A 25,940-nucleotide genomic window follows, 5' to 3' on the forward strand; every position below is an offset into this window, starting at 1 on the left:
TACAGAACCCAGATCCCTAAGGCACTAACAGTCTACCCCACACTTAACATGGAGACAACCTCTTCCCCAGAAATACTATGGAAAGCTATAAAACCTAGTTTTAAAACATTAGTTACTGTGTTGCAGAATGTAAACACCACAACAGTAAACTCTCACACTTAGAAGACAGAATAATGATGTTAGAAAGACAGGGACGGGTATATGGAGCTCATACGACATGTAGGCAGCCCTGCCATACCCAACAACAGTATAAAGCAAATTGATGGAAGAGGCCCGAAGTGTTTAGCTAGCATCTCAGAGCAGGATCCATCAATCGGGGGACAATCAGGAAAACTCCTATACCGATTTTGTAGAAAGGCTACACATTCAATCCGTCTCCCAACTATACGCGATCCACAGGGAGTGGTTCTTAAAGACCCGGTTGAAATAGCACACAGTTTCACTGACTTCTATGCATCTCCATATACGCCCAAGGAGGTAATTGATTCCACCCTGATTGAGAGCTTTCTTGACAATATTCCACCGAAGACTGTACCTGATGATTCACAGAGGGCCCTGGATACAACCATCATGCTAGAAGAATTAGCAAAAGCAATATCGGAACTACGAACAGGAAAGGCGCCCGGCCCAAATGGATACCCCAGTGAATTTTACAAAGCCTTTATGCCCCACTAGGACCGCACCTTCTCGGTGTCATTTAAGAAGCAGTTAAGATAGCCCGCCTGCATTCAGATTGGCTACATGCGGAAACAGTGGTCTTCCTTAAAGCAGGCAGACCTCCCGAACAGCACGCCTCCTACCACCCTAGATTCCTTTTGAATACAGAAGTGAAACTACTTGCCAATAGATTAATATCACATATGCCGGAACTGGTCCGTCCAGATCATGGAAAGTGTTATACCCCATCCTTCCACTCGCTATAACATAAGAAGAGCCCATAACGCAATAGCAGCAGTGGACTGGCTGGGCAGGCTAGCCGCCATCTTATTGGCAGACATAGACAAGGCCTTCGACTCCGTCAGATGGATATATCTCTTTACATTGCAAAAACGGCAGAGCTTTGGTCCAAGCTTCATGGCTTTTTATTCGATTATTATCCACAGACCTGACAGCCGCAGTATGGGTAGTCAGTAGTGTCTCAGCCCCCTTTCCCTTTACAATCAGACGAGGTACTCCACAGGGGTGTCCCTTTTCTCTTGTGTTATTTGCATTAGCAATTGAACCACTGGCTAACTGGATCTGTACAGATGCTCTAGTTAGAGGTTTTGAATGGACCGCTGAAATTTCGTATTGCATTATAAGCAGACAATGTTTTATTTTTCTAGGAGACCCACATGCAAATATTTGGAGAAACTTCAGGCCTCCATATGAAAATACATAAATTGGTCATTTGGCCAATACAGGGAACACTTTGGAACAGTAAATGGGTGACCGACTTAACCCTGGCTACAGACGGGCTGCAATACTTAGGGGTCTTTCTGTCTGATGTGCAAAATATATTGTGGGATTGTAATATAGGCAATAAGACTTAAAAAAGTATAAACAGACATATGAACCTGGACGGGACTACCATTGTATCTCTATGGGAGATCTTCTATATTTAAGATTATGTCCCTCCCATGACTGCTTTATCATTTACAGAAGCATCGGTACCCAGTTCTGTTATCTTGATTTCACCAATTTAATGCTATACAAGGTCAATTCCTGTGGGGAGGGGGACATCCCATGTGACGCTGCGCAATGCTTTCAATCCACATACTGTGGAGGGATTGCGGGCACTGACGTCCGAGTTTACCATGCGGCATCCCATCTACAGGTGGTGAATGGCTGGTGGTATGGATCCAGTGAAGATCCATATTGCGCTGTAGAACGATGGCTGTTAGATGACCCTACACATATCTCATATTTATACAGTAGATCGGACATCCAGACCCTACCACCTGCCAGTAGAGTGGTGATATTTGTGTGTCGACAATCTCTCAGATGGTTGGTTTGGTGGGGACGCATCACTTGTGGAACACCGTTGTGGCGGAATAGATTGCAACTTCACCTATTGGGCCCACCTATTGGGCCTGCAGGGTTTATGTTTGTGGGACCAAATAGGGGTCTCCACCATCGGGGATGTAATGCTCAGCCTTCCACTTAAGTAATTTCAATGCCCCACTCCCAGTTCTATCAATACCTACAGTTTTGTCATTCTATCTCAGCCTACATCGCTATGATGGAGTCACTCTCAGATTTTAACCCACTAGACGGCAAACTTTTAATGGGTGATTTAGGGGATCATAAGATCTCAAAATGACACTGATGATTGGACTGAGGCACTTTCAGGGGACAGCCATCTCATTACGTTTACGCGTGATACAATATAAATACATACATAGGGCCTATTACACACAATATAGGTTATGGAGAGCGGGAATGATAGAATCCCAATATGCTTAAGATGTCGGAATGACGAGGGTCCCTTTATACCGACCATGTGGACATGTACAGCCTTGGATAGATTATGTTAGACAACAAAAATGGGGTAAACCCAGTATCACTATGAACCTGGGCAATTAAGTTAAATTGCAAAGAAGGCTGTACAAAAATGGTGAATAGTGCTGTCCGCCACAGTCCTGATGAAGACCAGTTGTTGACTCCACATGCTTGCTAGTTAAGGGTCGAAACGTCGACGTCGACGATTAAGTGGATTACGTGCATACATATTGTGTACCATTACTGATTAGTATGGTGTACATTGTGATAATTGTGTAATACGCATAGACCACACGTTTTTTCCTTTCTCCCATTGTATATAATAATTGTATAGTATTCACTTTTGCGCCGTAAGCACTGAGCACTTTAAGTCACTTTTGCACTATTCAAAATTTTTGTACAGCCTTCTTTGCAATTTACCTATGAAACTAGTGTTTATGAATGACTATAATTGATAAAATAGTGCATAAATACGTAGAGGTCTCTGGATTCTGCTTTGTGTGTTTCAAATATCTACATAGTCTATGAGATAAGAAAAGTAATTTTGTGTTCCCCTATGAACCAATTGTTTTTGAATATAAATTGGATAGATTCTGGTCGGGTGATCAAATGCCTGGCTAATGTGCTGGCATGGGAGCTCCCTAAATCCCCTAGATTAATACTCCTTATTTCCAACAAGATCGGGGGTAATAGATATCAGCAATATCTCTTATTGCTGGGCCTGACTCTTGCCAAACAAGACATAGCTAGGCTATGGAAGTCCGACAACCCCCCTGCAGAAAGGACATAATTTGACAGACATGGGATGGATTTTTGCATGGGACTAGAAATACCTGTTTTTCGGGTTTGCGGGTGCCCCCAGAAACGTACGAAAATACGGTAGCAATGGGCTGGCTCATGTGGCATTGTCCTAGAATAACAGATATCGATGGCAAACCCCATAGATACTGAAATCCAGGCATATGACATATTAACACAACATATCTCATGAAATATTTTTTGTGAAACCTAGATATTACCGGAAAACATTTAAATTAGACTAAGATAAGCAAAAGTGCAGGGGTTACATTGTTACAGTTTAATATAAATATGATGCAATATTACTCATGAAATGCATGTGTAGCCCAATGGGCTGTTTGATCATAAAAATGCAATAAAATGTGTTGTAAAAAAAATGAAGGGAGACAAGGGGGACACAATTAATTACAGACCCATTAGTCTAATAGGTACATCACAATAAATCTTTTTTAAGCAGCTACGAACTAAAATACAATCATGGATTGAGGAAGATCAGATGTTATCCCCCCTGTAGGCAGGTTTTAGGGTTCACTCGAGCACCATAGACCAGGTGTTTTGGTTTTATTGATTTTATGGAAATGGGTTTCAACTGGTAAAGGAAATCTATGTGTGTTGTTCGTTGATCCTAAATCAGCATTCAATTTAATACCAAGGGTGGAAATGTGTACAGCTCTGAAGGAAATAGGGACGCCTTTAGGTCTGCTGCACTTGGTAATCTGTCTCCATGTGGGGAATATTGCACAAGTGAGGTGGGGCAGTGTTGGCAAATTGTCTCAACTATTTAATGCAACCTGTCCAACAGGGATGCATTTTAGCTCCTACACTGTTTCACGTTATTAAAATTGCATACAAGTGTAACAGCAATTCAGTGAAACTGGTAGACCAGCAAATACCAGCTCTCTTATTTGCTTCTTGAAAACCCCTATGGGTTGCCCTATGGCATGTACATCTTATGGTTTGTAACTAAACAGGTCAAAACCGAAACATATGGCTTTCCATTCTCATAAGTCCTTCAAAGGGAAAATGAAGAGTGTTTCAGGGATCTTAGAACAGGTTAACCCCTTGTATGCGGGATGGATTCCCCCGCTGTGCTGTGGGGTGCGGACAGCGCCCCGGTTGACATGACGAGCTGAGCTCGTCATGAGCCACGTTGCTTGTGTGCTCATGACGAGCTGAGCTCATCATGACTAAACCCGTTTGGGTAGAACGTTCGCACAGCAGGGGAATTTCCCCAGTGTGCGAGCGTTCTAACGGTCATAACGAGCTCAGCCAGTCATGAGCACACGACCACCGTGGCTCATGACGAGCTGAGCTTGTCATGAGCGTTCAAGGGGTTAAGGAATGCGATTACCTAGAAATAAGGATGGCAAGTAATCTATCCTTGAGGGCCAAGAATACAAAGAGCCAAATGAACCTACAACATGTGGTGATGGTCACTACAAAGAAAATGAACAGAACCCACTACAGTACTACTAACTCAATGTTAGATATTTACCGTACTAGCGGGCTTGGCACTGCCCTTTACAGAGGGGAACTCTTGCATCAGTTCTGGTTAAAGGGATGGAAAAGATTAAAAATACGTTTATTTGAGCCATATTAGCTATGCCAATGACTGACCACGTGTACCAATCCGCATTGACTTAAGCATGAAGAACATTACACATATTGCAGCCTTAAAGCCGTTACTTTATTGGGTTAAAATCTGGACGGAGAAAACACAGATCCCCATTAAACAAGCTGTACTCGAGGTTAAAAAAATGGACAAAAGTTAATGGAGCCCCTGCTTCAAATATTGTTTGTTTTAGTTGCTCAAACTGGGCCTAAAAGAATTCTGGGATTAACCAGACACTGGTCAGTAGTATGCTGGCCACACGTAAGACAAGATACTGGGCTCATACCATAGAAAATTGGTTGTTTACAACGTCACATGGCACTTTTAACTAATGATTTTAACAATATTAAATTTATTTTAGTTCACAAATCATTCATGGATTGTATAAAACCCTCTACTGCAAAGACATTACTTTTCAAATTTAGATATGGGATTTTACCTGCAAATGCAGAAAAAGCAAAATCCCATTACCCCAGCATGTACGATATTTAACCATACTCTAGAGTCTGTTGAGCGTTTCATGTTGTTCTGTCCCACTTATACGAAAACTAAGAGGCGGTGCATAGTGCCAATTCGTCTGCTTCTACCTTTTAATCAATTAGCAGAGGCTACCTGTATTCGTGGATCGGAAAACACTGATTGGCTCGTGTATGGAGTATCCTGATATTTATCAAACATATGGGAGATCTGTTGTATGGGTTGAGGTTATACAGACTCAGGCATCTTTCAGCATGTGATTAATATAACTTAAAATAGTTTTGTATTTTATATATTATTGCCGATTTGTAAGGAATTTTTGTTTTTTGTATACAGATATACTTACTTATTGCCTTCGGTACAGCTACCAAATGGCTGTATGTGCCTATAGTTGTTTTTATGCTCTTATAATTCTTTGTTGAATTGCGAGTTATTTTAATATATGGATATTGTTTATAATTGTTTTAGGTATGTGTTAGACGGGGACCCGGAGGGTCGGCCGAGTACAGGGGGAGAGGCCTCCGGTTATGTTATGTTATGTTATGTTGTTATTTAAAATTTATAAAGCGCACATACGCCCAGGAGCTTCTTGGCGCTGGAAAGAGATAAAAAACATAACAAAGGATGTACCAACAAGAGTCTCTATTTCAAATAGGCCTGTGTGAGAAGGTGAGTCTTGAATGCCTTTCTAAAAGCAAGGAGATCCTTGCTCTGTCTGAGGGCCAAAGGCAATGAATTCCACAAGGTGGCTGCTAAAAAGTGAAAACTGCTGCCTCCCTGTTGTTTCTTCTTAAAGCGTGGTACCTCAAGTAAGTCTTTATGGGCTGATCTCAAGCTGCGTAAGGGGATGTATCTTCTAATCAGCTGCCTGATGAATAGGGGGCCCTTACCTTGCAATGCCTTGAAAATGATGCACCCGGCTTTGAATTCGGCTCTTTGAGCCACAGGTAGCCAGTGCAAAGTCTCTAAACCTGGTTTTATCGATTCCCATTTGGGTACATTGCAAATCAGTCTAGCGGCTTGATTCTGCAGGTACTGCAATCTTCTAAGTTGACCTACAGGTAGGCCAAGTTAGAGGCTGTTTGAAAAATCGATGTGGGAGAGGACTAGGGCCATGACCACCTGAATTAGGGCAGTATGAGTAAGGAGGTGTGCAATTTTCCTAATTTTCCTTAGTTGAAAAAATCCAGAGGATACCACAGTTCCAATCTGGGATTTTAATGTAAGGTCCTCATTGATGGTCACTCCCAGACTTTTTACTGTTTGTGATTTTTTTTGGGGGAGACCCATGTCAGAAGGCCAGAAATTAGGGCTCCAGCTGATTTCGCTCTTACCGGGCAAAATCAGCTCGGTTTTCCTCGGGTTTAATTTGAGGTGATTTAAAGACATCCAGCTCTGAATTAAGGTCATGGTTGCCTGAAAATCCTCCACAGCATTAGGTGAATTGAGTACGAAGACTAGCTGCAAGTCATCTGCATAATTATATACAGTGACTTTGTGCTCTCTTAAAGCAAAAAGAAGGCGCCGTATATACAAATTAAATAATAAGGGAGATAAAGAAGAGCCTTGAGGGACCCCACAGAAAGAATTGATTTTAGGAGCTGAAAAGGATCCTAGGCAGACAGACTGGGTGCGTTCAAATATGAACGATTTCAGCCAGGCCAAGGCAGAATCTCTGAGGCCGGCCTGTTCGACACGGTTGACCAGAATGGAATAGTCAACCGTGTTGAATGCTGCGGACAGATCAAGAAGCACCAGGGCTTGGTGAAGATTTTTGTCGGCATTGGACCTCAAGGTGTTCTGGACGGCCAGTATTACTGCCTCGGTAGAATGACCAGGCCGGAATCCCGCTTGGTTAGGTTGTAGATAGCCCGATTCTTCCACAAAGTTTGAGAGGCAATTGGTAACATGAGCCTCCAAAATGTTGGATAAAAAGGGCAGCAGGGATATGGACCAATAATTCGTGAGGTCCAAAGGGTCAATACCAGGTTTCTTAGTGAGGGGTATCAATAAGGCTTGCTTGAAGCTGCTGGGGACTGTCCCCGATGTGAGAGAGTTGTTAAGCAAGGGTATCATGCTGTTGGGGATGGCCCGGCCAATTTCCCTCATGATTTGAGGGGGACAGACATCCATACGGGAGCCTGATTTGACTCTAGACAGTAACTCTGAGAAGACTTTCAAATTGATGGGAGGAAAAGAGTGTAATGTTAAAGGATTAAAAAAGATGTCATCCACAGGGGCACAAGCTGGAAGTGTGGATATGTTCTGTTTAATCAGTAGACTCTTTTCGCTGAAGAAATCATTCAAGGAGTTGCAGAGTGTTTGTAAAGGAACTACCGGAGGAGAGGTTCTGTCATCATTGCATAAGTCGTTCACTATCCTGAAAATTTCTTTCGACTTGTTGGTAGAGTTTAAAATTTTAGTTGAGAAATAAGCAGTCTTATGGTTATGTAGAATTTTTTGGTATGCTTTCCTGGCTAGGCAATAAGTAGCCCTAGCTTGAGGGCAGTACTGAGAGCGCCATGCCCTTTCCTGTTGCCTCACTTCCAATTTTAATTTTTTGAGCTCCGGTGTGAACCATTTATGTGCGTCCGAGCTCCTAGAGCTGCAAAGACGAGTAGGAGGGGCATAGATATTGATCGCTGAAGTTAGCCATTCTTTAAACCTGAGGTCAGCTACCTCCACATTAGTACTCTCTAGGGGAAGGGAAGTATTTAAAAAGTATAAGAAAGCTGACATATCCATGGAAGTCCATTTCCTAATGGTCTTACTGGTTTGTAGCTTAAATTGGATGGTCTTGTCTAACTGGAAAGAGAAACTTATGCTGTAGTGGTCAGACCAGCAGCAGGGTTTTATAGCAATAGAAGATATTGGTAAGTTCGAGGACCAGATTTGATCAAGACTATGACCTTTCTGATGAGTCTCAGTGTGAATATGTTCTATCAGATTGATGTCGTTAAAAAGTTCTTTCATCTCTGCTGCTTGAGGGTCTAGCAATGTATTATCAAACCAAAAGTTTAGGTCCCCGACCAAAAGTAATTTAGAGTGGTTTGTAACCAGCGGAGCCAATAGCTCTGCTAGGGTTGAAGGGAATGTGACCATAGTTTGAGGTGGACGATACAGTAGCACCAATGCAAGTGTTCCCTTAGGAGTGTCTAATTTAGCAACTATATTTTCTGTGTTGGGCAAAGGCAAGGATGTTAGTTGTCTAAGTTGGTGTTTTTTGTTAACAATAATGGCCACTCCTCCCCCAATTTTCCCTCCCGGACGTGTTGCTGATAAAATATAATAGTCTGCTGGTAGGGCAGCTCAAATGTCCGGTAGTGAGTCCGGGGTGAGCCAAGTTTCGGTCAGTAACAACATATCAGGTTGTGTGTCCGTTAATAACAGGAAAATGTCCGTCTGATGTTTAATCATGGAGCGAGTGTTTAAATAGATGCACCTAAAAGTGCAAGTTGCGCTGGGTGTGGTAGTGAGCACAGCATACTTGGGAGCGGGGTCAGCAGTAAGAATGGCGGGGTTACTTATGCCCAAGCGAGATATTCGTTTTGTCGTGTTGTGAGGAACGGGAGGACACATCATAGTAGTTGGTCGTAACACTTGTAAATCAGCGGATGTGTATGTATAGGAGCTAGCAGTATCCTTAGCCCCTAGTCCCGGACGCTCACGGACGAGCGCAGACGAGCTTGACTCTAGCGCGACTCCGGCGCGCCTCCGTCGCGCCCGCTGCGCTCGTCCGCTGCGCTCCCTCCAACACATCACGTTTTATGTTAAGGAGCCTTGAGCAACTGGACCGCTGCCTCAGGTCCCAGTGCTCTCTGACTCCTCCCAATATGGCGCCAGCTCTCACCACCAGACCAGTACCAGGAGCCGCGGTAGATGAGCCGCCCTCCACTCAATCGGCAGAGGAGCCGCGGTGGACCGGGGCAGAGGGGCTGCTGTCTGAAGGTAAGAGAAAGGTGGCGCTAGTAATCAGCAGCGCTGCATGCCTTAAACATTACAATTAAAATACTCCTTCAGCATGTAAGAGAATCTCAAATTAAAAAGATTACCGTTTTGCTCACAGTAAATCAGTAATACATGAAAAAAGTGCAGATAAACACAAGTCAGGATTTAAAATACGATTCTCAAGATATGCCCTTGTGCGATGTCTCTCTTTCTAATGGCGCCGGGATGCTGCCACCAACCCGGAATCCACGAGGGGAAAGCGAATCCCTATTGTTTTATGGGAAGGAGCCTTGAGCAACTGGACCGCTGCCTCAGGTCCCCGTGCTCTCTGACTCCTCCCAATATGGCGCCCGCTCTCACCACCAGACCGGCACCAGGAGCCGCGGTAGATGAGCCGCCCTCCACTCAATCGGCAGAGGAGCCGCGGTGGACCGGGGCAGAGGGGCTGCTGTCTGAAGGTAAGAGAAAGGTGGCGCTAGTAATCAGCAGCGCTGCATGCCTTAAACATTACAATTAAAATACTCCTTCAGCATGTAAGAGAATCTCAAATTAAAAAGATTACCGTTTTGCTCCGGTGAGGGCCGTCTCCGGCGATCGTACAGACAAGTAACTTCCCCCCCACAGATGGACACCACACAAGGATGAGTTCAACACACTTTATATACGAATCTTGAGGCAAGGTGATAACGATACAGTGGAACCAGGATACGAGGATCCTGCCAATTCTAGTCTCTGTAGGGAAAAGGGGTAGCGGGACAGTCTTAGTACCGGTCCGGTACAGGTGCGGTAAAAGGGAAGCTCACAATCCTCAAGCCTGGGGGTCCGCAAAGATGAGCCGCGGCAGCGCCAGCAGGCTAGGACAATGGTTCACAGCGAGGAGGGCCGCGGCAGCGCCAGCAGGCTAGGACGATGTTTACAGCGATGAGAGCCGCGGCAGCGCCAGCAGGCTAGGTCGATGGTTCACAACGAGGAGGGCCGCGGCAGCGCCAGCAGGCTACGAAGGTGGCGCACGATGAGAAAGGCCGCAGCAGCGCCAGCAGGCCAAGACGATGGTTCACGTTGAAGAGGGCCGCGGCAGCGCCAGCAGGCTTCGGAGATGGTTCACAAGAAAGGGCCGCGGCAGCGCCAGCAGGCCTTCAAGGATGAGTTCCTCACGGGGTCTCTCGACTCCAAGATACAACTGGCTTCCTGCTCTGGAGCTGCCCCAGTTATAGGTCTGGTCTCCTTTGATGTCCGGACCCTCGCACTCGGAGGTCGGGAGGTCCGGGATGAGGGAGTCCAGACACCCAGCAGGGGGGTGGAGCCAGCGCCCGGGGAGGCCGAGGCGATCGACACCTGGTGGATAGGAGCCATTGACACTCCTTCTCCCATTGACCTGCCAAGTGGTCTCTTCACCCCCTAGGTGGATGGTGGTGCCTCGATGTCGGGGCCTGACCAGGCCCAGGGTTGGGGTCGAGCCGAGGCCACGCGGCCTTGTTACGTAGGGTCCAAAGATGGCGGCTGGGCCGGGGCAGTGGTGCAGACGGGGGCCTGGGCCAGCCGATACCGGGGTGTTCGGGGGCTGGAGTTCTGTTGTGGACGGGTCGTGGGTTGCCCCCGCGGGTTGCCGGGGTGGTTCTTGTCGGGAATACAAGGAGAGCAGGGGTCCGGTCCCCGTCGTGCGGGGAGGGAGCGGGCCTTCCCCGAGGCCTGTCCAACATGCGTCCCCCCCAGCTGAAGGCAGGGAGAGTCACCCATCCTCTTGGGTACTCTCCTCGCAGAGGCGGAAGAAGCGAGACAGGCCGTCTGCGTTGGCGTGGTCCTGGCCTGGACGATGTTCCACAGTGAAATCCATCCTCTGCAGGGAGATGGACCATCGAACAGTTTTGGGTTCTCCCCCCGCATCTGCATCAGCCATTGAAGGGGTCGGTGATCTGTCTGCACCCAGAAGTGGGTACCGAAGAGATAGGGCCGGAGCTTTTTGAGGGCCCATACCACGGCGAAGGCCTCGTGCTCGATGGTGCTCCAGCGCTGTTCTCGGGCCAGCAGGCGTCGGCTGATGAAGGCCACTGGCTGATTGACGCCCTCGGTGTTGAGTTGAGAGAGGACGGCCCCAATGCCGTGATCTGAGGCGTCCGTCTGCACTATGAACTCCCGGCTGTAGTCCGGGGCCTAGAGCACGGGGGCGGTGCACATGGCGGCCTTCAGTTTCTCAAAGGCCGCTTGGCAGTCCGGAGTCCAGTTGACGGTTTTGGGGTTCTCCTTGGATGTGAGTTCTGTGAGGGGCCCCACAATGCTGCCATAGTCCTTCACAAACCGCCGGTAGTACCCGGTGAGCCCCAGGAAGGCTCGGACCTCGGTTTGGGTGACAGGTGGTTGCCAGGCCTGGATGGCAGCGATCTTGAGCTGGAGGGGGGCCACCAGACCGCTCCCCACTTGGTGTCCCAGGTAGGTCACGGACCCTTGGCCAATCTGGCATTTGCTGGCTTTGATGGTGAGCCCGGCCTGCCGGAGGGCGTGCAGGACCTCCCGGAGGTGGTGGAGGTGGTCTGCCCAGTGGCGACTGTATACAGCAATGTCGTCTAGATAGGCGGCGCTGAATTCTTCGAGGCCCGCCAGTACTTGGTTCACGAGTCTCTGGAAGGTAGCTTGGGCGTTTTTCATGCCGAATGGCATCACCTTGAAGTGGTAGTGGCCATCCGGGGTAGAGAATGCGGATCGCTCTTGGGCCCTGGGGGTGAGGCCGATTTGCCAGTAGCCCGCTGTTAGATCGAAGATGCTCAGGTAGCGGGCGGCCCCCATGCGGTCAATCAGCTCATCCGCCCGGGGGATGGGGTGAGCGTCGGTTCTGGTAACGGCGTTCAGGCCCCGATAGTCCACACAGAACCGGAGCTCGGGGGCCGCACCCGGGGCGGCAGCCTTGGGGACCAGTACGACTGGGCTGGCCCAGGGGCTGTCAGACGGCTCGATCACCCCTAGTGCCAGCATTTTGGAGACTTTGTTCTGGATGCAGGCGCGTACTCGATCTGGCACTCGGTACGCCCTGTGTCGAATAGGGGGGCTATCCCCGGTGTCCACGTCATGAAGGCACCAGGGGGTGACTCCGGGGATGAGAGAAATCAGGTCTGCGAATTGTAGCAGGAGGTCTCGACAGTCTTGGCGTTGCTCTGGGGACAAGGCATTGGAGAGTCTGACCCCTTCCACCGAGCCATCCTGCTCGAGTGTCCTCAGTAGGTCAGGAAGGGGCTCGGAGTCTTCTTCCGTCCCACTATCGGTAGCCATCAGGAGGCTGAGTTCTGAGCGTACGAAGTGGGGTTTGAGTCTGTTGGCGTGGAGGACCCGTAGGGGGTTCCGGGGGGACTCCATGTCGATCAGGTAGGTGACGGGACCCTTGCGCTCTACCACCTTGAAGGGCCCTGTCCATTTGTCCTGTAGGGCGCAGGGTCAACCGGGGACATCACCCAGACTTGTTGTCCCGGCTCGAACTCGATGGAGGAGGCATGCTGATCATACCATTTCTTCATGTCCTCCTGACTGGCTTCAAGGTTGGCCCTGGGGAGTTCCCTGAATCGCCGGGTCTGGTTGCGGAGGGTCAGGAGGTACTTGTATACATCCGGAGGAGTCTTCTGGGGGGCCACCTCCCACCCTTCTTTGACCAGGCTGAGGGGACCCCGGACGGGGTGTCCATACAGGAGTTCGAATGGGCTGAAGCCCAGGGATTTCTGGGGGACTTCTCGGTAGGCGAACAGGAGGCACGGGAGCAGCACATTCCATTGGCGACGTAGGGGTTCTTCTAGGCCCATGATCATCCCCTTGAGGGTGCGGTTAAACCGCTCGACCAGTCCATTTCCTGGCGGGTGATATGGAGTCGTGAATTTGTAGGTGACCCCGCACTGTTGCCAGAGAGACTTCATGTACTTAGAGATAAAGTTCGTGCCCCTGTCGCTGACAACTTCCCGGGGGAAGCCCACCCGAGAGAAGATCCCCATCAGGGCTCGGCCCACCACGGGCGCCGTCACGGTCCGAAGAGGGATGGCCTCGGGATAGCGGGTGGCGTGGTCCACCAGGACTAGGATGAACCGGTGCCCTTGTGCTGTTCGGGGGTCCAGGGGCCCCACAATGTCTATTCCCACCCGTTTAAACGGGGTGGTGACAATGGGGAAAGGCTGCAAGGGGGCTTTGATCTTTCGGCCGCTCTTCCCACTGGCCTGGCAGGTTGGGCAGGCCCAGCAGTGGTTGGATACATCATTCCGCATTTTGGGCCAGTAGAAGTGGGTCACCAGGCGGCTGTACGTTTTGTCCTGCCCCAGGTGTCCGGCAAGGGGAACATCGTGTGCTAGGTTCAAGAGGAAGTCTCTGAAGCGGAGGGGGACCACCAGCACCCGGCTGGCCCCCAGCTCAGCAATCTTTTGCTCACTGTAGAGCAGGTCATTGTCCCAATAAATCCAGTGGGCCCCCGAGGCGTCTCCTGCGCTCTGGGCGAGGGCTTGTTGCCGGAGTCCCTCGAGGGAAGGACAGGTTCTCTGCTCCTGACGGAATTGTTCCTGGGTGGGGCCACCCTCTTGACGCCACTGGGCCAGTTCAGGAAGGCCCTGGAGCCGGTTGAGTCCCTCTTCGCTGGGTTCCGGCGAACTGGTTTCCAGGGTGGCTCCCTCTGGGACGATCAGGGGAGGAGGCTCTGGCCATTTGGGTTCTTCGGGGCTGGGGATGGCGCGGGCGGCCATGGACCGGGTCGTTACGCAGACCCATTAAGGGAGGCCCAGCATCCCCAGGTGCTCTCTTCTCTCGACGGCGGACCAGGGGGAACTTTAGAGGTCGTTCCCCAGGAGGCAGTCCACGGGGGCATCATCGCGGACAGTTACTTTCAGCATTCCGGATACTCCTCCCCACTCGAAGGGGACGCAGGCCATCCGACATAGGCTTTCTGAGTTGTCGGCCGACCATACGGGGCAAAGGATATTTGGCAAGATCTGGTCCGGGGTCACCAGATGGCAGCAGACTGCGGTCACACTGGCCCCGGTGTCGCGGAGGGCCTCAGCCCGGTGCCCATTAATGTTGACCCACTGGCTGTACTTCTGCGTGTTGGCGGGAAGGGGTGCCCGCGGAATCAAGTCTCTTTCCCCTAGGCAGACCAGGGACATGGCGGCTGGTTCCCATTCGGGCTGGTCTGGCTCGTACTCTTCAGTGTCTTCTTGTGTTTGCTCTTCTCCCAGGGCGGCGGCAGCGACCTGGCGGGGCATAGGGCTCTGGTTCTTCGGGCAGTTGGGATCATTGGCGTAGTGGCCGGGTCGCTGGCATCGGTGGCAGGTAACGTTGGCGCGGAAACCTGGTCGCATTGGGGGTTCCCCCTGCCGGCCGGAGGCGGGGTGTTGCTGGCGGGAGTCACGGGGACGGTGTCTCTGCCCCGACCCTGGCCTCCTCCTCCCCCTCGGGGGCGATGGAACCCTTGGGCGGCTCTGTTCTGTTCGCTGGGCCCGTTTCTGGAAACTCGGGTGCTTTCCCATCGGTCAGCCTCGGCGGCAAGTTGCCGAGGTTCAGTCAGCTTGCTGTCAAGGAGGTGCTGCCTGAGCTCGACGAAGCAGTTGTTAGAAAGGTGCTCCCATACAATAAGGTCAAAGAGTTGCTCGTAAGTGGTCACCTTGCTGCCCTTGATCCACCCCTCGAAGACTCGGCTAAAGAAGTTCACGTACTCCACCCAAGTCGTACCCGGGATCCGTTTGCAGTCGCGGAACCTCTGGCGGTACATCTCGGGCGTGAGTCCGTATCGAGTGAGGAGGGCGGCTTTCATGTGGTCGTAGGATGTCATCTGATGGTCCGGGAGTTGCAGTAGGGCGTCTCGCCCTTCGTTGACAAACGTCCCCCATAACCCGGCTCCCCAGTCGCTCCGGGGAATCCGGTGGGAGGTCATGGCTACCTCGTAGGCTCTGAACCATTGCTGGATATCATCGTTCCGGTAATATTCTCTGACTACATCCTTGGGGATGTGGACCTTGGGGTCCGTAGTGACAGGTGGGCTCGGGTGCCCGGGGACCCCGAGATCTTTGTTCTGCCTCCGAATCTCTAGTTCCTTCAAGTTGCGCTCATGCTCGTAGGCTAGCTTTTTCTCTTCTAACTCTCTATGCCTTTGTTTTTCTTCTCGCTCCTCTCGGAGCCGTAAGTGTTCCAAAGTTATTTTTTGTTCCCCCAATTTGAGTTCTCCATCTAATCGAAGTCGAGCTAGTTCCAATTTGTGGAGCCTGCTCTTTTCTCGTTCTCAGGCCTCCTCTGGCGAGAGACCCGGTCTTCTTTCTTCTGTCGGCGCGGTGCTTGTTTCGGTTGTCTCGAGGCTTTGGTTTTGGGGTACGGCCGTACCCGTCTCTGTCCAAGATTCCAGGGCGTGTTTGAAGTCCTCTTTCGTGCTCAGTCCTGTGGTAGCAATGCCCAGTTCTATGCAGAATTGTTTTAGTTCTCTGTGGCTGTATTCTTCTAGTTTTTCCATCTGGAATTTTTCCGTTGTTCCGCTCTCTTTTGTTGTCATGGTGGTTGTGTGTCGTGGGGTGAGTTACTCTCTGTACAATTATGCGTTGGCTTGGATCGCGCCGCTGGCCACCAATGTTAGACGGGGACCCGGAGGGTCGGCCGAGTACAGGGGCAGAGGCCTCCGGTGAGGGCCGTCTCCGGCGATCGTACAGACAAGTAACTTCCCCCCCACAGATGGACACCACACAAGGATGAGTTCAACACACTTTATATACGAATCTTGAGGCAAGGTGATAACGATACAGTGGAACCAGGATACGAGGATCCTGCCAATTCTAGGGAAAAGGGGTAGCGGGAAAGTCTTAGTACCGGTCCGGTACAGGTGCGGTAAGAGGGAAGCTCACAATCCTGGAGCCTGGGGGTCCGCAAAGATGAGCCGCGGCAGCGCCAGCAGGCTAGGACGATGGTTCACAGCGAGGAGGGCCGCGGCAGCGCCAGCAGGCTAGGACGATGGTTACAGCGATGAGAGCCGCGGCAGCGCCAGCAGGCTAGGTCGATGGTTCACAACGAGGAGGGCCGCGGCAGCGCCAGAAGGCTACGAAGGTGGTGCACGACGAGAAAGACCGCGGCAGCGCCAGCAGGCCAAGACGATGGTTCACGTTGAAGAGGGCCGCGGCAGCGCCAGCAGGCTTTGGAGATGGTTCACAAGAAAGGGCCGCGGCAGCGCCAGCAGGCCTTCAAGGATGAGTTCCTCACGGTGTCTCTCGACTCCAAGATACAACTGGCTTCCTGCTCTGGAGCTGCCCCAGTTATAGGTCTGGTCTCCTTTGATGTCCGGACCATCGCACTCGGAGGTCGGGAGGTCCGGGATGAGGGAGTCCAGACACCCAGCAGGGGGGTGGAGCCAGCGCCTGGGGAGGCCGGGGGCGATCGACACCTGGTGGATGGGAGCCATTGACACTCCTTCTCCCATTGACCTGCCAAGTGGTCTCTGTCTTCACCCCCTAGGTGGATGGTGGTGCCTCGATGTCGGGGCCTGGCCAGGCCCAGGGTTGGGGTCGAGCCGAGGCCACGCGGCCTTGTTACGTAGGGTCCAAAGATGGCGGCTGGGCCGGGGCAGTGGTGCAGACGGGGGCCCGGGCCAGCCGATACCGTTGTGTTCGGGGGCTGGAGATCTGTTGTGGACGGGTCGTGGGTTGCCCCCGCGGGTTGCCGGGGTGGTTCTTGTCGGGGATACAAGGAGAGCAGGGGTCCGGTCCCCGTCGTGCGGGGAGGGAGCGGGCCTTCCCCGAGGCCTGTCCAACAGTATGGGTGCCAAATATCCAAATGCCACCTTTAATACACTTACAGGACTTAAATGCTCATTTCAAATATAGATAACTGACCCAAGGTCTAATTTTCCACCTGCGGGATTCTAGATACAATTTTAATGTTTTTAAGATATAGTGAAACTCTTATACTCAGTGCTGCTAATTAATGTGTACATATAATCTTCCTTATATATAAGATGCGTGCAGTATGGAAATGAAAATGCTAACTAGGAACCAGTCTGTGCACTTTAACTGGATTTCTACCATTTCATTTTAACAATCTGTGTGAACTCACAATGATGACGTACTACATTTAGACTATATGAAATGACCTATTGTGTTTATTCTTTATGTGTGTGTATTTATATGATCATATATTGATCGAATACATTATTAGTACTACTCCTTCAAAACATTGGGTCTGATTCACAAAAGGTAATCTGAGACAAATGTCTAACTTTACAACTTTTGGTATTCACAGAAGTAATTTACGAGTCGTATCTATACGTCTGCAGTCGGGCTGGAATCTCTGGCTCAAGCCGTACTCTCCAGTTCGGGCTGGAATCTCCGGCGTGGACCAGATGAAGTGTAATCAATACCCTGTAATCAATACCCTGGAACACAATTTCCACTCCCTTCAGTGTTGACTGTACTGAGACAACACTGAGGGGAGCGCAAATTGTGGATTGCATGTACCATGATGCAAAGGAGCAAACATTTCTGGGATGTGGCGCAGTGTCTGATCACAAACTTTTCCCTGCCCAAACTGATTTTTGTGACTGTAGGAAGGTGGATATCTGACTATGGTTACCCCCAAACTTTTTGCCTGGTGTTTAGCTGGTTTTTGACTTAGTTGGCCTGGGATCCTGCTATTCAGGGCCCCAGGCTGATTGCTCTCTCCTTAAAATGGACTCCATGTACCTTAGGTGCATAACACAATTGGAATTGGTTCACCTTATAGGCCCCTGTAACAGTGTACCATAGGTACCCAGGGCATAGGTGTAGCCAAGGCCTGCCAGGGGCTGCAGCATGTATTGTGCCACCCCTAGCCTGGCCTCCATATTTGACACAACTGGCTGATCACTCAGCTGGGGTAAGTTGGTGTAATCACCTCTTACTTAGGTACAGTATGCCTGTGCCTAACCCTAAACTGGACACATATGTTCCTATCAGCCACTCCTATGGAAGGCCTCATCAATCCTAGAGGCAGAGTGCTTGGAGATATGTGAGATGGTGCTCTGGCATGAGCTGAGCCTGTCTGCAGCTGTCGGGAACCACTCCCTAAGCTGTTCCGGGATATTGCCATACCATATACTCTTAAGTGCATTATAATCCTCGCGGTTAAATGCTATCTTTGGTTTGGCTTTATCAAAACATGTCGAGTAAGGTGTCATACGAATTGGAATACTATCCCCTCGCCAATTCTGGCGACGGGGATAGCATTCCACCCTTCTAGAGGGATACGACATGTGTGTAACCTCAACCCCGGTTAAAGTTAAACAGAGCCTCAGCTTCACAAAATGGACGCTGCCACCACAGACACAAGTCTGGCCTCCTGCTGCTGACCGAAACTCGGCAGATGGTGGCCTGGACAAAGGGTTTCCTGCCTTGGGAGGTGCGAGCACCACCCCAGACAGGATTTTGTGTATTGGGTAGGACAGGGCTGAATAGAATCAGACATGCCCGGGGCACACAAGGTGTCCCCGTGCATAGGCCAGCCCAAACCGGTTCTGGGGCCTTCCAGCCCCAGTCCTGGCGCGGAGCTGGACAAAGGAAAGGGGGTGTAACCACCCCCCTTCCTGGTTCCTCCCAGAGGAGGGACCTAGTAGGTGATCCACCCCCTAGATTGGGAATAAGAGGGGGAGCAGTGCCATTGCACAGCAGATCATCCCGAAATCAACTTAAAACTAAGAAGAAGACTGGACTTCGACATTCTGCTGCACAGAAGACTGAAGAAGAATCTCCCTTGTGGCCAAGGAGTGACCACCCTGTGAACACAGGCACCAACCAGCAACTCGACGTCTGCTTTGCCGCCGCCTCCCGCCGGAGCCCGAGCCCAGAGCCCGACAAGAACCAGATTCCCAGACCTCTCAGAGCCCGATCCACAGTCCCTGCAAAGAAGGGACCCGTGGAGGCACCGAGTGACGTGGGACCGGACCTCTTGGAAGACACTCGAAAAGCTGATTGCGCAGCTTCTGAGGCATCCTCGATGTTGTGCTTTGGGGACTGAGAACCCCCACCACCGAGCAGCCCTTGCACCGAAGATCAGCCCTCCAGCATCTCCACGATCTGCGTGGGGCCCTTTTGCATTGTGCCACTCGACGCGCCATCCCGGCCACTAGCCACGTGGTCAGCGGCCATCTTGGCGACGAACCCGAAGATTTAAACAGCAGGTCTGGTTGCTCCAGACCTACCCAAGCTCCTGTGAAAAGGAGCACCCGCTCTGACCTTGCTGGTCCGAGTGAACAGCATCTTTCAACTTCTGCGTGGCTTGCATTTGCCAAGGCCTGTTTGCTCCGATCAGGTCGCCGACACCGCCAACAGCGAGAAGCCTACGTGGGACAGCTCGTGACCAACTCCTGGACGTCCTCGACCCCGGGTATCCACGTGGCTGCAGAAAGAAGCTACCCGACAACGCCTGTTTGCACCCGACATCACCTGGTTCCACTCTGGTTCCACGGCAGTCACTGGCTAGTGACTTTGAACACTGTCCCCTCTGCTTTCAGGTCTTCACATCTACAGATCCACCCTTGGATCCACCGGAACTCTTCTCATCGAGCCGCCTGCAGCATCTCCTGCTCCAAGCACCATCGACCAGCGTGACGAAACCCGACACATCTTCGACCCTGTGCACCCGCTTCCTGTGGGTGAGGTAACTCAGCTCCGCCGGTGCTCCTGCACTGGTACACATCCCAAGGGCCTGTGTTTTAAGTTTCAGCTCCGTAGGTCACTCGGAAGGTTCCTAACTTTCTAACTTTGTGCTTTTTACGCACCATTGACTTTGTATTGCAAAGTGCGTGCACTTTGGACACTGCACCCGAGTCCCGTGGGCCTTTCCCGACTTAGTTAACTCCAGTCTCGAATAGCTCCAGCGATTCCCAAGGCCCTAGGCCTCTTCACTTTCCTCCTGGTATCTCTTATACCACTTATTTAGTATATGGTTTAGGTGGCCCCTAGGGCTCATCCATATTGTGCAACTTTTGTATATTTTAAACTGTCTTGTGATTTTACGCTTGTGCTTCTGTGCTCATAAAGAGTCCAGGGGATTTTAATAGTTAATAAATCAATATATATTTTCAATATATATCTGTGTGGTGTCCCTTTCATTTGGTATTCAAGGGGGTTGTGTATGGTGTAACAGCTGGCTTCACATGCCTTTCAGAGTTTAGCCTAAGACTGCTTTGTCCACGTTACCACTAGGATAACTGGTCTACAAGGTTGAATTACAACCATCATCATAAGGGTTGCTTGGCATGGTACAAAGTGATCACTAGAACTAGTGAGCATTATATACCAGGCCAACTTCTCACAGTGACCTTCTTCACCATTTATCTCACGTTCATAATGTTCCTTTTTTTGAAAGCCCATTGATTACACTTCATCCAGTCCAAGCCAAGGAGCAAGGCTTGAGTCGGAGAGGATGGCTTGAGCCAGGGATTCCGGCCGGACTGCGGACATAAAATTTACGACTCGTTAATGATTTCTGTGAATACCAAAACTCGTAAATTAAGACATTTGTCTCTGATTGCTTTTGTGGATCAAGCACATTGTGCATATCACCCCTGGTGTTACAGGTAAAAATGCACTTGTAATATAGCGGACGGGACAGCCTCCACAGTTGTGATGGAACATCATATCTGCTGGATTCTAAAGAAGGCACTAAATGTCTCCCTATATTTACTTAATTAGATAGAACCGGATCACTGTAAATGAGTACATTTTCACATCTCATTTAGTTGAACTTACTCACCAATTGGGGTGAAACTTGTAGCTTAAGTTCCCAAAAAAATCTATGCTCTTCTGTCGCTAGAGTAAACTTTTGGTTCAGGTCATTTGAGAAGAATGGCTGGGAGTGTCCCCTTGAAAGGGGCCCTTCTCTTCGTTCTGAAACTTTTCTAGTGACACTCCCTGAGGAAACCTTTTGACAGCATTAAAGTGTAAAGGGGTAAATCGTTATGTAAAATCAAGCCTCGCACCAATTTGTGATACTTAATTACCAAAGGACCATTAAGGAAGGTTAGCTAAGTTTTATTACAAAGCCAAAAATAATTGAAAATAAACACATCTCAGCACGACAGATTAGAAATGCAAACTTATTAGCAGAATGCCAAATTTGTGCATCCAATTCAAATGATGCAGCATAAGTAAAACAATGAATTCAAGAATGAGTATACAAATGATCAGGAAACAAGAGTCCGGATTTCCATGCATTGAGGATGGATGAATGAAAAGCATCTAACCCATCCCTACACTATCACTAAAATGGCACCCCTACATTGTTGGCTAAGTAGTTTAAGTCAAGAGGAAAATAAGGTGTCAGTCGTGGAATCTCCCTGAGAATCTACGCCACTGTCAAGATGGGTCAGATAGCATAAAGCCAACATCACAAAAGAAAGCACTCACCCTAAGATGCTCTCTTTCCAAAAGCAAGGAAGATGTGGACACTTTCCCTAGCTCCAACAATCAGTTATCCACAGGTAGAATTTCCATAGAGCACCTCGCACTTGCCATCCAATCTGAGTGTAGTCCTCAGCATACTTTTCCACAGTGTTCTCCATGTACCTCCTTTGCAACACATTGTCCTTGGCTCCCAGGCCTTCTCTTGTGTAAACCCCAATTTCTTTCCTTTATTAACCCAAGTCACACAATTGTAACTTCTTCTCGGCTTGCCTAGCTGCTAAAATAAGGACATTATTCTGCCTAAAAATTGCTTCTTCACCTGCAATACAAAACGTGCGAAAGAACAGGTTCCACAGCGCACATGAAATTCAGACCATTAACTATAAAGCGAGACTTTAAGGGGCTTGCATTTCAGGCCTACGACTTTAGCTAACATAAGAATGCATCATTTGAGCATTACGGATTCACATAATCATTATTACATTTCAACAAATATGTTTACCTACTTATGAAAATATCATCATTAATGAACCCTTTTAGTACATGAGCATTGTCAGTTCATTGAAGTTCTTCATGTTAACGCTTTCTGCTAGTCACATCCATTTCCTGGGTTAATTCTCCACGGCACTTGTCAATAGCCTAAAATATGTCAGGTAGTTATGTCAATACATTTCACAATTCTAGCACTTCACGTTTACTCAAACAGGTGTATGTGTAGGTGGGCTCATGATGATGATGCACCCTACAAATAAGAGTATGCAAATATGGAATCTCTGCTCCTTTACCCTTAATTTGATTATGAAGTCAATGTGCATCACCTGTCTAGACTTCATCGCTGGCAGTAACTGATTGAATAGTATGGTAGCCAAGTGATGCATAAGGGAGTAAGTGCATGTCACAGTGGTGTCTGTTGCCTTCCTTATTCCCTATAACAAATCTAAATAGCTTCAGAAACATGCGTCTTCATACAGCGCATGCAGATGAGATGTCATACAGAAGAAAATTAAACATACTCGCAACAAACCTCTTAGACATCGGAGTCTTATTCACAGACATATTATTCAACGTATTTCAGGAGATGCACGTATGATTGGGGCAAGTCCAGTTGAATTGTCTTGCAAGTTTAGAGTCAAAGCACGATGATGGCACTTCTAGTCCGGTTTCCATGCCAGAAGAAATGAAAACCCCACAGTTTGCACATTTGGTGGTATTTACATACCTCTTGAAGGCTATTTCACATCATAAGAATACATTTCTTCCTAGAAAGTACAGGGGCAAGCCTGTTAATAGACTTGAAGGAAACACCATCATATTAATGGTACTACAACAGAAGGGGCTTTTTGTCAGAGAAAACAAGCAAACACTTTAACAGAGCCAAATGCACATTTGCCCTTCATTTATATATGTGATTGTAACCCATGCGCCTCTTTTATCAGCAAAAGGAAAGCCAGGAATCTGCCCAGGACAACAACGGGACATGTACCCTGATTTTGAGGATTTGTGTATGGTCGACAGAGACTGCCCAGGAGAACTGAAGTGCTGCTACTTCCATGGCGGGAACACATGCATGAATCCTGTCAGAGGTAACTATACTTCTAATTCTGGTCTAATCCGTAGTTTCACTGTATATCTGTTCTATATCTTGCCTCTCTTTTTGATTAATGGTGCCACAATTGCACACCTTGGAATTGCCGTTTGATTCATGGTGCAGCTATTGCACACCCTGGTTTTGCTATTTGATCCATGGTGCAGCTATTGCACACTCCTGTCTCGCCCTTTGATCCATTGTGCATCTATTGCACGCCCTGGTCTTTCCCTTTGATCCATGGTGCAGCTATTGCACACCCCGGTCCCGCCTTTTGACCCATGGTGCAGCTATTGCACACCCTGGTCTTTCCCTTTGATACATGCTGCAGCTATTGCACACCCCGGTCTCGCCCTTTGACCCTTGGTGCAGCTATTGCACACCCTGGTCTTGCCCTTTGATCCATGGTGCAGCTATTGCACAACCCGGTCGCGCCCTTTGACCCATCGTGCAGCTATTGCAAACCCTGGTCTTGCCCTTTGAAGCACGATGCAGCGATTGCACACCCCGGTCTTGCTCTTTGACCCATGATGCATCGACTGCACACCAAGGTCCCGCCCTTTGATGCATGATGCATTGATTGCACACCACAGTCTCGCCCTTTGACCCATGGTGCAGCTATTGCACACCATGGTCTTGCCCTTTGATCCATGATGCATCGATTGCACACCACGGTCTCGCCCTTTGATCCATGGTGCAGTTATTGCACGCCCTGTTGAAGCCCTTTGATGCATGATGCATCGATTGCACACCACGGTCTCGCTCTTTGATCGATGGTGCAGCTATAGCACAACCTGAACGTACTCTTTGATCCATGGTGCAGCTGTTGCACACCACGGCCTCACCCTTTGATGCATGATGCATTGATTGCTCACGACGGTCTCGCCCTTTGACCCATGGTGCAGCTATTGCACACCATGGTCTTGCCCTTTGATCCATGGTGCAGTTATTGCACGCCCTGTTCTCGCCCTTTGATGCATGATGCATCGATTGCACACCACGGTCTCGCCCTTTGATCCATGGTGCAGTTATTGCACGCCCTGTTCTCGCCCTTTGATCCATGGTGCATCGATTGCACACCTCGGTCTCGCCCTTTGATCAATGGTGCAGCTATTGCACAACATGAACTTACTCGTTGATCCATGGTGCAGCTGTTGCACACCCTGGTCTCGCCCTTTGATGCAGCTATTGCATGATGTAGGTATTGCACACCCTGGTCTCACCCTTTGATGCACAATCAGCGATTGCACACCCTGGTCTCTCTCTTTGATCCATGATGCACCAATTGCACACCATGGTCTCGTCCTTTGATCCATGATGCATCGATTGCACCCCATGGTCTCACCCTTTGATCCATATTGCATCAATTGCAACCACGTTCTTGCACTTTGATCCAGGGTGCAGCTATTGCACGCTCTAGTCTTGCCCTTTGTTCCATAGTGCAGCTATTGCACGCCCTATTCTCGCCTTTTGATCCATGATGCATCGATTGCACACCACGGTCTTGCCCTTTGATCCATGACGCATTGATTGCACACCACTTTCTTGCCCTTTGATCCATGGTGCAGCCATTGCATGCCCTAGTCTCTCCCTTTGTTCCATGATGCATCGATTACACACCACGTTCTTGCCCTTTGATCCATGGTGCAGCCATTGCATGCCCTAGTCTCTCCCTTTGTTCCATGATGCATCAATTGCACACCACGGTCACGCCCTTTGATCCATGATGCAGCTATTGCATGATATAGGTATTGCACACTCTGGTCCTGCCCATTTGAGCGATGGTGCAGCTATTGTACCTCACGGTATCACCCTTTGATTCATAGTGCAGTTAATGTGTGAGGGGGCTCCTGTGTATTCTGGTCTTGGGTTGCGAATCATGGTTCAACTACTGTACATCTTCCACACTTTGCTACCATGATCGTAGCTCTTGTTTCACTATATCCATTTTGATTTAGTGTTTCGGTGTGTACCTATTTTCTGAGCAGGTGACATACTAATATTCTCATTCTTAGTTTCAGTGTTTAGCTATTATTTTTTAATTACTTAGTAGGAATTGAGACTAGGGCCCGGATTGAGAGTCTGTCAGAGGAGCAGGTTCAATTCATATCAACTATTTATAGTTTTTGGAGAATCACATGAGAATTTTGATGCTAAACGCAGCAACATCCAAGTGATACAGTACATATATTTGCACTTTCTCCCTGTTAAATTTCAGAAGGTTGTACCTGTCAGGGTGCAAAAACGCATAAGTTATGTAATGACCAGAAATTACCGGTTGTGTTGAATACCACCCAACTCAGAATTTGGAGCCCTGAACAAATAGGAGTTTGCTCAGGGGTTTGATCTGAAACCAGTTATGGACCTTACAAGACGCTGACTTAAACCACAAACTAAGGGAAACTAATGCACATATCGGCATGTTTGTGGGACCGAATGTTGACAGACAACCTTGACATCAGAAACACATTGGTCCATCCACAAGTCTGATCGGACAATTGTTCCTTGTTTTCTTCTGCTACTCAAACCTGAACTAAAAACACACCTCTTGCAGAAAATCAATCTCCCACCCCTCACAGAAACACCACAAAATGTTGAGAAAATATGAAAAACCATCATAGACAACCATCACATTGTCCTGTTATAATGCTTTGTGGGTTTGCACCACACA

General features: G+C 49.1%; 1 protein-coding gene across 4 annotated transcripts in view; it reads left to right on the forward strand.

Moving 5' to 3' along the window:
• Positions 1–25,940, forward strand: part of LOC147709692 (uncharacterized) — a 156,887-nt gene that overhangs the window by 15,505 nt on the left and 115,442 nt on the right. For all 4 annotated transcript variants that reach the window (XM_086928204.1, XM_086928205.1, XM_086928206.1 and 1 more), the window contains exon 3: positions 23,121–23,267. In XM_086928204.1, coding sequence (XP_086784330.1) covers positions 23,121–23,267 — 147 coding nt within the window. The remainder of the gene's footprint in view (positions 1–23,120; positions 23,268–25,940) is intronic.

The sequence above is a fragment of the Lissotriton vulgaris genome, chromosome 6 (genome assembly GCF_964263255.1).
Source record: "Lissotriton vulgaris chromosome 6, aLisVul1.2, whole genome shotgun sequence".
Taxonomy (NCBI): Eukaryota; Metazoa; Chordata; class Amphibia; order Caudata; family Salamandridae; genus Lissotriton; species Lissotriton vulgaris.